Genomic DNA, 17,766 nt, shown 5'->3' on the forward strand with positions numbered 1-17,766 from the left:
TGAATAGTGTGGCGGATGCCTCAAGTCAAGTCAAGTTTGTAAATGCTATGTCATTTACGGAAATATCCTCAGACCTATTTCAATCCTTGAGAGGGCTTTGCGCAACTGATAGTCATTTCAATTCTTGTTGGCAGAAACTGACCTCTTGCCGCCTGTACTGTAGGTGGCACAATCCCTGAGTCTTGGTCAACCATGGAGGATGATTAGGAACGGCTTGTTGTTTCGGAATGGAAAGATATGTGTGCCAGATGTTTCGGATCTTCGATCCAAGATTCTCTGGGAGTGTTATGATGCTCCTAGTGGTGGACATCCAAGAATACATCGGACTTTGTCTCTTGTGAAGCATACCTTTTATTGGCCTAAGATGCGTGCCTTTATTGAAAACTATGTGGTAGGTTGCCGGGTTTGTCAGGTTACTAAGGTAGAACGCCTTAGAAGCACGGGTTTATTACAGCCATTGCAAATCCCGGATAATAAATGGAAAAGTATTTCCATGGATTTTATTACCGGTTTGCCTGGAACGCGCAAGGGTCATGACTCCATTTGGGTCATACTGGACCGTCTGACAAAAATGGCTCAATTCTTACCTACTAGAACAACCATCTCAGCTGTTCAGCTGGCTCACAAGTTTGTGGACCACTTGTTTAGGCTGTATGGTTTGCCATCTGACATAGTCATAGTCAGTGACAGGGACTTGAAGTTTACAAGTAACTTCTGGACACTTGTTTTTGAGAAATTGGAAACTACTCTAAGTATGAGTTCCTCAGATCATGCACAATCTGATGGCAGTACAAAGAAGGTCAACCAATTGGTTGAAGATATGATTCAGGCATATGTTTCTAAGAGACAGTCGTCATGGGAAGATTATCTCCCTATGATAGAATTTGCTTATAACAGTGCAAAGCATTCGAGTACTGGTTACAGTCCTTTTATGCTTATGTACGGGTTTCAACCTAAGTCACCAGTTATGGTTAAGTTAAAGGGAATCCAAAATGATGATGCAAAGACATTCTTGCAAGACATGCAAGAAATGTTATAGTTTGCCAAGGAGTCTATTAGAGGTGCCCAAGATCGAGACAGATTTTATGCTAATAGACATCGTTCACCTAGAGAGTTCTCTGAAGGAACAATGGTATATTTGCGTATTCCCAAGGAATCCAAGAGCCTAAGCATTGGTTTGGTTCCGAAGTTATCCCCCAAATACTATGGTCCGTTCAAGGTTATTAAAAGAATTGGACCAGTTGCATATAAACTAGACTTACCTCCTGATGTTAAAGTACATCCAGTATTTCATGTCAGTAGACTGAAAGAGTTACTAGGTGCGGATGATCAATTTGTTCTTCCTCAAGAAATAATAGAAGTTACAGATTTGACTTTTATTCCACACGAACCTGAGAGTATTCTTGAATTTCGTGAAAGACACATTCGTAATAGAACTATCACGGAATACAAGATCAAGTGGAAGGATCATGTTGAGAAGGATGCAACGTGGGAGACATTACAGAACCTCCAAAGGACATTCCCGAGTTTTTTAGCGAACTCAGGAGTGAGTTCTTAGAGGAGGGGAAGTATGTCATGTGCACGGATTGGTATCTGACGTGTACTAGGTACACAAGACTAGCTCAAGTAGCCTGGGGAGGCTTAGAGCTAGGTAGGCTTGATTCTCGGGTTAAGTGGCAAGGGTACGAACCAATTAGAGGTCTTCGCTAGCTTGAGTCAATATAAGGAGCCCAGAGGTTCAGTTCTCAGAGAGCCGATGGGATCAAGTCTCGTTCCCAGGTGCTAGGTCTGATCCTGGATGAGTCACGGATGCGCGCCTGCATAATAGCGTAGCCCAAGGCCCAACAGCAGATCTCAAGCTTCACAACGCCACCTGGTGGTATGGGACACCAGGCTGGTTAGGATCTCGTTGGGAGTTCATGCCAGTAGCTCAGCTCATGGCTCGGAGGGGACATCTCTTGATTCAGGATCGCATCCCGTAGATGTTGTGGTTGGGTGGTGAGCAGCCTGCTCAGTTTCCTCACGTTTGGTGTGTTCTTGTGTTTGCTTGCAGATTAGAGGTTTCAAGAGTGTTGGGGTCGTGTCACCTGTGCTAAACTAGAGCCGATACTTAGGTGTGTCACCATCTATTGGGTCACCTCATAGTCACCATACCTAGGATGCAAGGGGCTATTTGCCTATTTACTTCCCATAAATCATGGAAGAAAGGCGACCAGATTTCCAAGAATGAATCTCCCTCTATAGACACATTTGGTAGCCTCAAAGTAATTTATAAGGATTAGGACCTTGCTAAAGACGATCACAGGCGTAGCCTCATAGCTCTCAATGTCTTGCGTAAGTGAGTTCAAGACCTAGGAGAAGATCACAATCAATCAGGGATTACAAGGTTTTCATCCAAAATCTTTCCTTGAAACGATCAAATCATATGCTCGTCTTGGATTCTACCTAGGCAGATCTTCGCCTAGAGGTAAATCTCCTTGAAGCACAGATGCAAGCTCTGACTTATCTTTGTCTAGAGTCAGATCTCGTCTCTAGCGCATCTTCACCTAGAGACCAATCCCCTCATAGCATTGGGACTAGAAACAGAAGCCGATAATACCACATTGGAAGGTCAAGTATTTGACAATGACGTAGCAATTCTGTAGGCGCTCATGGCCATAGAATACCTCAAGATAGACCCTCCAACACTAGCCAATAGCAATCAATCAAGTAAAAAGGAGGGTGTGCAACGCCAAAAGGCCAAGGTAGAGCACTTTAATGAATTCGAAAGAATGCAAACTAGAGTGGTGGAATCGTATTTGACAAAGCCCACAAAAGCACCTGAGTCCCCAAATTTTGAATGGGATCCTAAAGGACTTGAAGGTGCATGTATGGCCAAAGAACCACTCCTCGGGATTGAGACTCCTATTGAAAATACATCACTAGTATCACAAAGAAAAAAACTTAACAAGTTCAAACCCGATGTGAGAATAAAGAGTGAAATGGTGAATACTCATACAAAAAGAGAGCAAGTGCACATAGCTGAATTGGACCAAACATCTTCCACAACATCCAGTGGAGCTAGTAGCCAAGCAAGCACCTCAAAGTGCCATGATGGCCTAAGGAAGTTCCCAACCATGATGGCCTAAGGAAGTTCCCAATTACTTCAAAAACGACACCAGGGAAGAAGTAACAATAGCAATGCCCAAGCCAATCAAGGAATCAGAGCTTACAAAAATAGAGAATAATGAGGATACCCCAATGTATGAAGGACCAACCTGGATGGAGAAGAAGAAAAGCCTGTATGGTTTTAGATCAGGAATAACCACTTTTTCTCTCATCTTGAACCATTCTATGAAAGAGAGATCTTCCTCATCCAACTTGCTTCACTAGAGATTATTTTCACAAGCACTTGTTGAGAAGAGTCTTGTTTTTTTGGGGTCCCCATTTGGTATTCTTCATCCCGTGGTAGCCATTGCTGCACTGCATTTGTTATGTACATTGCTTTCCTTTCTCTTCGATTTCGTTGTCTAAGCATTGCACTCATTCTTGACAACCAACGTTTCGGCCTTTGTTGCATACGCACCATCACCTTGCCATCAATTTGCACCGCATACCTGGAACAAATGCGAAGGCATGAAGCACACTAGGATGAAGCGAAGCAACCGCACGCAACCACGATTCAGGTATAACACAGTGTCAACAGAATCTGTATTCTCACATGAATACTAAAGATATGCTTGATTGTGGAGGACTTTGATTCTCTTCGGGAGGCAATGTTGTTGAAGAATCTGAGTGGGGATGTGTTTTGCCAATGAGTCAAGGTTTTGGACAACTTGGCGAAGGCGTGTCCTCACCAGGCTCAAATCCTCTCTTCAACCATGCAGGGGACAAGTCGCACCCAGGACAGCCACTCACTCTAGAGTTCTGGCACCTGGGAACTAGATCTACACGGAAGTTCCTGAGTTTTTAGTGATGATTTTGCAGATCTTGACCGGTAGCATGGATATTGGACACTCTCTATGGCACATCAGAATTCTCGAGTAGTGGAATTCAAAACCTATATGTATTGGACATGGGCTAAAACAATTGGTATATAGTGGTTAACTTTTCATGAGATGAAAACTATACTTTCAGACATTAAAGTACCTCCTTTTGAGAAGCAAGAAAAGCAATGGGATACATGACTTAACCTTCACATGGTCTGATTTCCACAGGGTCTAAACCTCAAGCTTTGGGGGATGGTTATGAAACAGTGAACTACGAGCTGCAAATTTCTTCCAAAGGATACACCCATGAAGATCTGGAAAAATCATCTATGAAGGTAACAAAATATAGATGATGTCCCAAAGATGGTGGTCTCATGGGACCACACACATCACTATCTATGAGCTGCAACTCTCTCGACTCTAACATATCCATCTCTAGGAAAGCATTCCTGTTCATGTTTCGAACATGCACCCTTCACAGACATGTCTAGGAGTCGTCTTCTTCGGAAGGCATATCATGTACCATCTCATGAGGCATATCATGTACAATCTCATGTCTCTGCAACACTGCAAACTGTCATAGTTCAGATGGCCAAGTCTTGCATGCCATAATTCTGCATTTTTCGTTTCAGCAGCACATTAGACAGGTTGCTGTCATGTTTGTCCGGCTGGTATGTACCGACTAGTTGATAGTCTATTTCTCTATCCCTCGCAATGCACTTATCATCTTCAAAAATGACAGCCAAGGCTCTTTTTCCAAAAGAGGACACAAAAAGTAGGACATTTGGAAGGCATAGATCAGTCCCATCAACTGATGATAGCAAAATCCTCCCAACTCCTTTCACAGGATATGAAGAGCTGTTGGCACAAGACAGGCATGAATCAGTCCTAGATTGAGAGCCACCTAAGTGAGGCTTGGTTTTGCCTTTAACCAACAAGACTCGATCTGTGAGAAGTGTAGTAAGAAGAGAGAGAACAAACCACACACAGAAAGGAGAAGTAGAAGTAGAAGTAGAAGTTGAATTTTATTATCATCCTTGGGGAGCCAAAAATGACCCATGGGACCTAATCCTCAGTACAAAAATCTCCTCCGCTATGGAGGGGTCAAGAATTTTCAAGTTCTTGACGGTACAAAAAAAGATGAGTGAAAAAAGATCCCAACGCTGCAAGGGATCTCAAGAAAACCCTCTGAACTACTAGGGGATCCTCCACTGTGAGATACCACCACAGGTGACGAGGGGGCCTCTTTATAGGCACTCCACCCCCCAGTCAACTGGCTATAACAGGCCAACCAGCAGCCATAGATGGGCCGACCAGCATGCCTCTAGGCGCGCCTACACTAGACTAGCCTCATAGGGGGGGGGCACACCCACAACAAAGGCCCTCACTCTGTCCTAGCCTAACCATGGTTCATCAAGAGATGCTGACCTCCAATACCCCTCTCAGCTCCTAGATGTAATATCATCTCCAGGGGGCTCAGTGTGCCACTAGAGAAACTGAAAGAATCCGTCGCGTGAGCCTCCGTCAATGAAGACCGCCACAAGTACTGTCGAAGAAGCACCCTCTTGGCACAAACCGTCTCAACACAATCACTGGAAACCTGAAACTGTTACTCCCAAGCCACAGGTGCTAAGCATACTCCTCTGGTCTTGTACTATACTAATACAACAATCCAACAGGTATAACAATCCAACTTGTGCTGCCACCAACACAAGGTCTGCTTCCCTACATGGCACTGTATCATAGAGCTATACAGCCCCCTCTCAAGTACAAAGTAGTAAACTGCCTCCAGATCGATAAACCTCTGTGCTCCAAAAACAATGGGCATCCAACTGCTCACTAGGATCAATCTGCAGTGTCTGGATTCCCGCACTAGAAATTATCTAACCCATCCACGTCTCCGGCAGCTTAACAGATGATGGCTGCAGACAGCATAACACAAGGAAACCCCTCTAGGTCTGCCAAGTCATGATGTTCAAACAAATACAATCTAGTTTTCATACTGCCACCTGAGTCAGCAGGAACAACTCGTCGTGGCTCAAAAGCCTTCCTCAAACAAAGACTCTTTCACCAGTACCCCTGTCTGGCAGGTCCCATTGCCAAGCAAGCAATCCTCCATCCGGAACCAGAATGCTCACATCGTGATACTAGAAAGTTGGAATGATCAAAGTGACGCTGCAGAATCTTCTCCTTCTGCTCACTAGTCCTCTCACTCTTCTGCTAAGGACATTCTCGCCAATAGTGACCTTTCTAGCCACAATGGTTACACGTTGATGACACGGAAGCGGTATAGTGATCCTATAGAAGCTAAGCTTCACTGGGAGTTCACTCAGTCCCAACCAAGTTCGAAATGTGTGTAGCTGTAATAGATCCTCACGGATAACCTGGTTTACCTCGTGTGATAAGAGGGGAGAAAACGGAGCATCCATGCTGTACTGGAAGGGAGGTAGTCTATCCATGTGGAGCCCCAATCGCTCAAACCATCTCTCTATACGTGCATACCAGCACCTCTAGTCTCATTCTGCTGCAAGTGCCATAGAAGAGTATAGAGCTATCCATGGTAGCCTGCTACGCCCCGAGGTATAATCCCCATATTCCCTAACTCGGTACAGATATGTGATGACCTGAAATGCAGCATCTAGTTGTAAAGGGGGTGACCCAAATCAGCCTGAATGATGTGGTGAGGAACGGATGACTTACCACAAATCATCCTTCTTACATATCACAGCAGAGGGTTTCATTGACCCACCAAGATACACGCAGATTCACCTACCCCACTCGCTAAGGATCTCTCTTGGGCAGTTCCGTGTCTCTTCACACAGACTTCACATCGAGAGCGGCAGAGCAGAGCGACTACCTAGGGAGAGGCGCATATGCACACTGTGTGACATGCAGGAGGTTGAGACAGAGGAGCATTTCATCTTCAAGTGTCTTGTGTACCATGAGATCCGAGGGCGTTTCCACTGCCTCTTCAGGATAGTTATGGGATTTTGGCCTGTTTCCTCTCCTACCCCGACCAGCGGTGTTTGGCAGGTTTCATTCATGAGGCACTTAGACACCGTAAGAGGATACTTCGAGCACAGAGACAGGAGCAGACTTCTTCCTCGGCTGATCCCTCTCAAAGCTCTATCACAGAGTTCTTTCAACTAGATCACATGGACCCCCACGAGACGAGGCCTCGACATGACCATGACTCCGAGCCTATGACCCGACAACTCAGACAGAGGGTCGACACACAGATCACACTTGGGGACATCCCCTCCTTCGTTAGAGTCGGAGCCCGACCAACGGGGGTCACAGTAGCCTTGGTTAAACGCAGAGCTACGACCAAGAGACGTGCCAAGGCCACACCTCTGAGTGGCCAACAGCACTCTATTGCCAACTTCATGCCTCCACTGTCTCATCCATCTTGATATCTTGATGCTGCCGATGATAATGATGATATTGATGATGATGCTGAGACTGATATATAGCCGACCATCGACATGACTATGTTGTACATAGGACTTAGTACTGTCATTCTTCATTTTTGCATTTTGCATTGGTATGGACGCTCGTTTAGTAGCTCCACTACCACAGCTTGTTGTATCAAGATTTTCACAGTCTCATAGACCCATCGGTCTTCCGAAGACTTTAATAAACTTTCTTTCTTTCTTTCAGCTGTCAAAGCCTCCGAGCAACTGTCTTAGGAATGATCCAGAAACATCTCCTCCTGGTCGAGCACCATGCATACCAATTCCTCCTAGGTCAACATATTCATCCTTCCACTGGTTATCAAGGACGAATAGAATGCAGAGTATACGGAAGACAAGTGGGATAGTAATATGGCCAATCCTCAGAGGATATCTACTTTCCCACCTGGAGAATCTTGTGCTAAAGCTCCTGTAACTTATTGATGTGCTCCAGCATTGGTGAGGACTTCGTGGCATCCAACCTCATCTGAACTTTCAAAGAGACCCTCTTCATGGGACATATTCGATTGTACAAGGACACCAAATGCTCTAAGATACTTTTCGCCACCCTCATGTGCTTTATATGATTAATCACTCGAGGAGTACAGTTTAGGAAAATGAATGACCTTACCCTCGCATTTACACAGCCCTAGAGCTAATACATGGTCTTCGCCTCCTTTTGCTGCAAGATCCCTAGATTTTCTGCAAGAAGATTAGGCCTGACAACCCCCACCAATATGAATTCTGCTAAGTCAAAAGACTGCAAAACAGCCTCCAGCATGACCCACCGCACATCATAATTGAGTCCATTCAAATTGACAGTCCAGGAGGTTGGTGATTTTTACCTTCCTATATGCCAACTCAACCAGGGTAGCCATATCGAAGTGAATAGAGAGTCGAACTGAAAGGAGAGCAGATGGGAAAGAAGGTAGAGAAGGGGCTTGACAGAGAATGGGAGGAGAGGGTTGGAATGTTAGATATCAATACTCCACTCTCATATAACTATGCGGGAACCAGCTAACTCTATTTGTAAGCCCCCCATATGAGAAGAAGGCATTTGAGTAGCTCGGTTATCTGGTAGGTCCTTGTTTGGACACCAGATGGGGACCATGTGTGGCCTGATGGCTGGACGGCTTCAAATAGAGTTGGCACACCGCCAACTAGGCTACATGCAAGTGCGGGAAGGCATCCCTTGACTGACCGCACTGAGGATAGACGGAGCATTTCCCGGGGCAGTCCACTCTCAGGTTGTGGGGCCTGTTTGGAGCCTCAGATGATCCCGGATGGCTGTGGGCCGAATGGAAACGGTAGGTTAGTTGCTCTGTTTTGCGCACCGGTTCTATCGGATGGTCGGTGGCCTATTTTGGGACCGACCCCCAGACGACCGTTTTGGGTGGACTGGGCCGTCCACCCAATTCAGCCTAACCGACTACGACTAGTAGCTATATAAGAGCAAGCCCATGAAGCCCATTTCATCACTGACTTCAGTGACCTTGATTCCTTAGCATTCAGCCTCTGTCTTCTACTGTTTCTAGCACACCATCGAAGCTTCTTTCACAGGAGCGCATGGCTGGGAGGCAGCACCATCTATTGTATCAGTTCTACAGTAATCGAATTTTTGATTCTCCATACTATCTTGTTTTCTCTCTTGCGTACAAGATCCTGTTATCTGTTGAGCACAGACATATTATTTACATGGTATCAGAGCCCGGACTCTAGCAAGAAGATTTGATAGTGTGTTTCTATTTGCGAGCAGATTGTGAGAGATGGCCCAGCCCGCAAGACTGTGAATCCCATCGTTCGGAAAGCGAAAAGTTGAACGGCTCTAACTATCCTCTCTGGAAGTTCAAGATGAAGACCATCCTAAGCGCATATGAGCTTTGGGACACTGCTACTGGGGTGGACGTGAGGCCGGTTCCGAGACCGGATCCAACCAATGCAAGACAGCAGATAGTACCAACTGCGGATGAGATTCTCACGTGGACAAGAAGAAATGCAGATGCGTTGTGTTCTATTGTCTGCAGTGTTAGTGATTCCATCATGGCGTTAATTCAACATGTCACCACAGCGAAGGAGGCATGGACGGTCTTGAAAAATCAGTACGAGACCACGAATCAGACGCAGATTCAGAATCTGGAGACTCAACTCGCGAACCAAAAATTGTCTGAGTCTGAAGCGGCAGAGAAGTTCATCACCAGGGTGAAGAATCTGCGCGATCAGATGATTGCGATTCGCATCACCATCACCAGCGAGAATCTAGCATGAAGGTGCATACGGATTCTCCCACCAAAGTACGACGGTCTTGTTACGGCACTGAATATACAGAATAGAAATCCGTCCCTCAACTTTGAGGATTTCAGCGCGATGCTTCTGGAGGAGGAGATGCGTCAAAAGACGAGGACTAGAGAAGATTCAGCTTTCTGGACCGGATCAAAGAAAGGTAAGGGTAAGGACTCGGGTAACCCATCTTCTTCTGATGATAAAAAGAGAAAGAAGAAGATCAAGTGCTTCTATTGCAACAAGGCAGGGCACAAGCAGAATGAGTGACGAAAGAAGATTGCAGATGAGAAGAACGGAGTAAAGAAAGAGTCCAGCAACAACGCGCAGGCAGTACCAATAGAGTTGTTCGTAGCAATTGAGGAGATTTGCACGGAGGCAGTTCATGTACCTGCGGATGAACCTTGGATCATTGACAGTAATGCATCGCGCCACATGACCAGTTGGAAGGATTGGTATACCTCTCTACAGCCGGTAGGGAATGACATCATGGTAGTAGTCGGCAATGATGCAAAATGTCCAGCAAAAGGAAAAGGTATGATTGCTCTCAAGTCAGATGGAGTTGTAAAACAGTTGTCCGATGTTCTTTATGTGCCAAATATCAAGAGGAACTTCTTGTCCGTTTCTGCGATCACGGATCGGGACCTCAAAGTTCAATTCGATAAGAATGATGCACAGATCCTGGATCTTCAAGGAAAGGTCGTTGGTAAAGGTACACGGCGCAAGAACATTTACGAACTCTCAGCTTTCAGTGCTCGAGCGGATGTGAAGAACACTAAGCTATGGCATGAGAGGTTTGGTCATCTAAACCTTAGTTCTTTGAAGGAGATGCATAAAAGTGGAATGATTGCAGACCTACCAGAAATTTCAGATCTGCCCGATGTATGTAAAGCTTGCATGATGGGCAAGTAGCATCGGTAGCCCTTTCCTAAAGAGGCCAGCAAAGCAAAGGCTCCTCTAAAGCTCGTTCACACGAACCTCTGCAGAAAGATGGAGATAGAAGCTTTGAGTGGCTCCTTCTACTTCATGACGCTAATCAACGACTACAATAGAAGGATATGGATATACTTCCTGAAGACGAAAGACGAGGCTTTTAGTAGGTTCAAGAAATGGCATGTAATGGTCGAGAAAGAATCGGGGAGGAAGGTGAAGAAGCTGAGATCAGACAAAGGTGGAGAATTCACATCGACTGAATTCGAAAGTTACTGCAAAAGTCACGGAATCAAGAGGCAGAAACCCCCACCACATACATCACAGCAAAATGAAGTAGCAGAACGCAAGATGCGCGTCATTTGTGAAATGGCCGGAGTATGATGAAAGGGAAAGATTTGCCAAAGACTGTCTGGACTGAAGCATGTAACACTGCAGTTTACATCCTCAATCGTAGCTACACGAAAGCTGTGAACGGGATGACTCCACTACAAGCCTTTTCTAGTAAGAAACCTTCAGTTGCACATTTCAGAGTTTTTGGATGTGGCTGTTTTGTGCATGTCCCTGATGCTATCAGGACCAAATGGGAACCGAAGAGCCGAAAGTATATTTTCTTGGGCTACAGTGAAGAGGCGAAGGGTTACCATCTCTATAACCCTGTTACCAAGAAGGTAATTGAAAATCGCGATGTGGTCTTCTCAGAACAGCTGCATCAATTGGAGGAGGATGCTTCCTTCCCAGATAACCAGGACCAGGATATCCATCCAGTACCGCCACCAACAGCAGACCGAACTCCCCCAACAGTGCTTGGGAGGATTCAAGACAAAGAAGATGAAGAAGAGCCTGTAGAACCACAACAGCAACATCCATTTCCAAAGTGGATAAAGCAGCTTTTGGACGGCAAAGAACCTCCACCCATTGAGGAGAAACCATATGAACACCGCCGGTCCAAGAGATTAGAGGAGCAAAGAAGGGCGCAGGAACACTTGGTCAACTATGCTTTGATGACAGAAGTGATCCGTGCTGATGAACCCAAGTGTCTTGAAGAGGCACAGTGTCTTGAAGAGGCACAGGGCGATGATAGGTGGATGGAGGCTATGCAGTCGGAGTATGACTCCATAATGAAGAACACTTGGGACCTTGTGGATCGACCACCAAAGCGCAAGGTAATCGGAACCAAGTGGGTGTACAAGATCAAGTACAAGTCCGACAGTACGTTGGATAAGTACAAGGCTCGGCTCGTGGCAAAAGAATTTGCACAAGTACATGGTTTTGATTATCAGGATACTTTTGCTCCCACAACTCGACTAACCACAATTCGCAGTGTTTTGGCTTTAGCTGCCCAAGGAAGTTGGCCCGTGTTTCAGATGGATGTGAAATCTGCCTTTCTGAATAGAGATCTCAAGGAGGAGGTATACATGGAACAACCACCACGTTTTGAGATCCCCGGTTCAAAAGGTAAAGTCTTCAAACTGAAGAAGGCACTTTACGGACTGAAACAAGCTCCACGAGCGTGGTACCAGCGAATTGATGCATACGAAGAGCCCATCTGGTGCAAATTTGTATATCTTCACAGAAGGAGGCAGGTGTATGATCGTGGTTCTTTATGTGGACGACCTTGTCATAACAGGGAACCATGAAGATAAGATCTCGTAGACGAAGCATTTGCTAAGAAGAGAGTTTGAAATGACAGACCTCGGACTGATGCATTTTTGTTTGGGGATTGAAGTTTGGTAGGAGCCGAAACAGATCTTCATTTCACAGCTGAAGTATGCTGGAGAGATACTGAAGGCATTTGGCATGGTTGAGTGCAAAACAGTTGGTACCCCTATGGAGGTTGACGCGAAGCTCTCAAACGAGGATTCATCACCACTGGTGGACGAAGCGAAGTACAGAAGGCTTGTGGGCAGCTTGATTTACCTGTGCAACACACGACCGGACATCAGTTTTGCGACTGGTGTACTAAGTAAGTTTTCCAATAAGCCCCGGGAGAACCATTGGAGGACAGGGATGCGAGTGCTGAAATACATCAAAGGCACACTTGATTATGGCATCACCTATACCAAGGGCAACATCTCGACCGGATTCTGTGACTCGGATTGGGCAGGAGACGTCGACAGCAGAAGATTAGTGACAGGGTACTGTTTCTCACTTGGATCTGGAGTTGTGTCATGGGTTAGCAAGAAGCAACCCACAGTTACTCTTTCTTCTACCAAGGCCGAGTACAAATCTGCATGCTCTGCTTCTTGCGAAGCAGTGTGGTTGAGGAGGATTTTAGGGGAGGTGCAGTGCAGAACAAGCCTACGCAGTTATCATGTGACAATCAGAGTTGCATAGCGATTGCAAAGAACCCGGTGTTCCACGCTCGCACAAAACACATTGAGATTCAATATCACTTTGTACGCGAGCTGATAATGGATGGAGAGGTCGACTTGGTGTACTGTCCGACTACAGAGAATGCTGCGGACATCTTCACGAAGGCTCTTGGAAGAGACTTGCTGGAGAGGCATCTTCATCAACTTGGCATTGGGCCGAAAAAGTAAGTTCACTTGCGGGTGGACATTGAGGAGGGGTGTTAGATATCAATGCTCCACTCTCATGTAACTACGCAGGAACCAGCTAACTCTATTTGTAAGCCCCCAAATGAGGAGAAGGGATTTGAGTAGCTCGGTTATCCGGTAGGCCCTGGTTTAGACACCAGATGGGAGCCATGTGTGGCCTGATGGCTGGACGGCTTCAGATAGAGTTGGCACACCGCCAACTAGGCTACATGCAAGTGCGGGAAGGCATCCCTTGACTGACCGCATTAGGTAGACGGAGCATTTCCCGGGGCAACCCACTCTCGAGTTGCAGGGCCCGTTTGGAGCCTCAGATGATCCCGGATGGCTGTGGGCCGAACGGACACCGTAGGTTAGTTGCTCTGTTTTGCGCACCGGTTCTATCGGATGGTCGGTGGCCTATTTCAAGATCGACCCCCAGTCGACCGTTTTGGGTGGATTGGGTCGGCCACCCAATTGAGCCTAACCGACTATGACTGGTGGCTATATAAGAGCAAGCCCGTGAAGCCCATTTCATCACTGGCTATAGCAACCTTGATTCCTTAGCATTCAGCCTCCGTCTTCTACTGTTTCCAGCACACCATCGAAGCTTCTTTCACAAGAGCGCACAGCTGGGAGGCAGCGCCATCTATTGTATCAGTTCTACAGTAATCAAATTTTTGATTCTCCATACTATCTTGTTTTCTCTCTTGCGTACGAGATCCTGTTATCTGTTGAGCACAGACGTTGTATTATTTTCTTACATGGAAAAGATAATGAAGAGGCTTGGGGCCTAGGTATCTTCACACCTACACTATCTGTCCCTCGAGAACACCTCCTTTTGAATCTGAAAACACCCTTCAAAGACACTACGTCTTCCTCGACACCCGGACCTGTTCACACCTCTGCACACTCCTCTTCAAAGACTAATCTCCACACAGCTTGTTGGTTCCAAGTTCCCTCCACGTCTCGTGAGAAACCCAAGGCAGCTTCCCTATATCCTCAATCGCGAGATCCAAACTGTGAGAAGCACATGGTGTCCAAACAAGAGCTAAAAACTCGTCCTCAAGCATCCTCCCCATGGCCACAAAATTGGAGCCATTATCTGTGATCACTTGCACCCCATTTACACAAATGAGACCATATATATGCACCTATCACCACTTCCATGAAGCTAATGCATCTATAGCACGAAGAAACAGGTTCCTAAAATAATAGAGGGAATCCTCTCAGCCCATCAAGCTGACCCTCCACAGGTTATCAAGCTCGAGGTCATAATGTTAAATACATAGGGCCAATTGGACCTAATAAAGTGTTTCTTTCTCAGCTCCCCCTTACAATTATGTTATTTTCAAGCTTCTAGTACATGATGCAATCGTACAGCTATGCAAGCCTATAACAAAGTGAAGCAATAGTTCATATTTATAGCATGTTGGATGCATCCTGTGTGCCACCACAGGCTTTTTTTTTTTATTGCAGTTTGTTTTACAATGTTGTATTTCTGTCTTTCATGTTAGCATAACTCCATCCTATAGCAAAAGTTTTCTATGCCTGTACATAATTGCATTCATGCTCCAATGAGTATCAGAGCATGCATGCTCGAAAGACAGCATGTGTAGGAGGCTGGTTATGATCAGATGGAATAACGTGCTGAGAGGGTAAGTAATGACCTAAAGAATCCATTGGCCCTGGGCAGACGTGTGGACGAAGTGGGAACTTAACCCATTAGCACTACTGTGCAATTAGGAGGGCATATAACGGCCAGTGAATCATAACCCCACAGATACTGGGATTCCTAGGCGTGGCTAGGCAGGGGGAATGGTCGCTTGTACGCACCTCGAAGAGGTCCTTTATGGCATGCCACCTATTTGACATCTGTCAACTGATCATCAATACAGTATGAGAGCAGAGCACATCCCATCAATGAGAAACAAAGTCTGCCACATTGCAACAGTGGCAAAACTTGGGCAGATTGCAACAAATCCTATGCAGCACCGTTTGTGCAGAAGGGTGATGTATGTGACATGTCAGTTTACTACAACAGACTGGCGCCAGCACAGAGGACAGCACAGCAGATACATGTACAATACGAGAATGACAGCGCAGTGCAACGAGCGACATAGGTGTGCATGATCACGGCATGTAAACCCCTAACCTGCATAGGGGCAGAGAGGCACTTGACCAACATGTCACAGCTGGCACACAGTGCAGAGGGGCAGAGATCCTCATTGATTCGTACCCTCCAAACAAAGTCAAGGAGGCTGCCAAATTGACCTTTTCAGGCATTAGCCTGATAGAGGTGTGGAGAAGGCAAGTAATGCCCTCAAGGGAACCCAGGTCAAAGCGCTGGCAGACACAAGGGTGAAATGTGTAACCATCTTACATCCACTAGTTTGTATTAGAACGGAGGTATATAATGGTCAGTGGATCATGGAGCGTCAAAACTCCATCAACCTTTTCAGGTAATGAAGGCTGCTAGGAGTGGCTAGGCAGTGGGATATGGGTCCCACACAAGGCTCCAAAGGCAGGTCGCTAGACGGAGTTCATGGCACTATGCCCACTTGACATGTGTCAATGGATCTTTTTCCGCTCCAGTTCCTTATGGACTCTATCTTAGCTATACCTGATCTGCAAACAGTAGATTCATAGAAAAGGACTGTTAGAACTTTATACAGCTCTTCCTTACCCACAAGCTCCCAAACTGTGTCGAAAATGACTCCACCTATAGTTGTTCTCAGATTAGGAAGCGTCTATTCTAATCTGTCTCCCAAAGACGAGTATGCTCTACTACATCTTTTTCGCAGTAACTATCCCCAATTTCGCCATCCTTGTGTGTTAGCAGTATGGTTACAAGTGGTCAAGTGCTACAATTGGCTTGACCTCTCCCCATCATCAAACATGTTAGTAATAAAAAAGCATAGCCCACTAGCCATAGTTAAGGCCACATGGAGAAAGAGAGAGAGAGAGAGAGAGAATGTGCTTTATGCAAGATCTGGAGTCGAGAAAGGGGGAACCTAAATGCTTCTCTCATAGACCACCAAAAGGTCATGTAACAAAGTAAAGTTAATTACTCTAGCACTAGTTGATATCATGTCACCTAGGGGCCATAGGCAAGGGCTATAATAGAGCTAGCTGCATCAAAACTTTATTGATTTGACAAGAAAAATACAAGACATAATCATGCACCTCCTCCATCATACCATTCCATCTATTGAACCCCACCTAAATTCTGTAAGGATTACAATGACCAGCAGGACAGTAGAGACGCTCATGAATATACTAAGACACTTGCCTTTCAAGGTGGTAAAAACCGTAAGGATTGAATGTAGATTTGTCAATTATGGCAAAAAGTAGAGTCCCACTTATTCTCCCTGTGCAATTCCTTAATCCAATCAGAATGTACATCCACTGAAGGTATCCCAAATTGATCGTACCAAGTGTGAGAGTCGCTTCATGAGGATAGGGCTGATTACCATATAGCTACATGATCATTAAGGTAAGGTCCTTCCGTAAAGATATCTATAACAAAAATCATAAGGGACTGGGGGTATTTGCATTATCCGCTAAATTCCTCGCTTCTACAAAATACTTCTTTTCAAAAAGGAAAGTGTTTTTTTAGGCTAGTTTTTGCTGCTTCTACCATAGTAATCCACCTTCTCGGGAATGAAACTTAAAGAAGCCAAGACACCTTTCAAAGCTGAACAACACAAAATCTGCCACTTTTCTAGTGTCTCGACCCAATCCTGATCCAAATGCTTGAATCGTCCATCAAAGAATTCAACTATGTAAACGTTCAGAGTAGGAGTACCCGAACTTTACAATGCCACGTCGTTTTCAAAACTAGGATGAGAAAACCTCTTGAATACTTTGAAAGTGTTTAGGGCTAAGTTTAAAGAAGAGAAGAACTATTGAACGTAGAGCTTTGACGGAAAAAAGTTTATAAAAGTCTAGGAAAGACCGAAACCACAAATCCACCCAAAGACACTTGATCGACACGACGAAAGTTCCCGTACTCGCAGCATCCACATGAATCGAAACGAAAAAGGGAAAAAAATGGAGACTAACTTTGCCGCGGAAAATGATGCATCAGAGAAATGTCTGCAAGCTGCCAAAATTCAAAACCGTAAGTATGCGAAACGCACCGAAAACTCCCGCAGCGAGGCCATAGCAGATCTCCTTGAGCACATTTGGACCGGCCTTCTTGGCAGCAGCAGCAGCAGCAACCGCGTGAGCCATGGTCACCAATTTGCCAATTCTGTGTTCCTCGGTTGTTCTTTATACTACACACTAGTCCAACATGGGTTGTTCTTTATACTACACACTAGTCAAACACGGGTTAAAATCTAAGCACCTACATTGCATTTGGGAGGACATTATCTTCAATTTGCGAGCCAGCTGCTCAGAGTGTGGTATACCGGACTCATCAGGAACCGCCGATAGGGGGGAACACTTCTGCAAGGCTTGGCCTACAAGCGTATTCTACACATTCTCTACCGTTGGATGTATAGGCCACCAAGTTGGTTGTTAGCCCATGTTCTAGGCAGTGAGCTGGGAGAGCCGACGATAGGCTGCTATTAGACAACTAGGCTTCTCTTTCTCTTT

The 17,766-nt window shown here is 45.6% G+C and overlaps 1 protein-coding gene across 1 annotated transcript in view; it reads right to left on the minus strand.

The window, feature by feature from the left end:
- The window catches only part of LOC147884424 (cytochrome c oxidase subunit 5C-like), a 31,533-nt gene extending 14,085 nt beyond the window's left edge, over positions 1-17,448 (minus strand). Inside the window, exon 1 of the mRNA XM_087398976.1 lies at positions 17,307-17,448. Within this exon, the coding sequence (XP_087255102.1) occupies positions 17,307-17,400 (94 nt within the window). The 5' untranslated portion in view covers positions 17,401-17,448. The remainder of the gene's footprint in view (positions 1-17,306) is intronic.
- Positions 17,449-17,766: the final 318 nt, after the last annotated feature.

This window comes from Dipteris shenzhenensis, chromosome 27, assembly GCF_047967505.1.
Source record: "Dipteris shenzhenensis isolate YYH24624 ecotype China chromosome 27, Dip_SZ_1.0, whole genome shotgun sequence".
NCBI lineage: Eukaryota > Viridiplantae > Streptophyta > Polypodiopsida > Gleicheniales > Dipteridaceae > Dipteris > Dipteris shenzhenensis.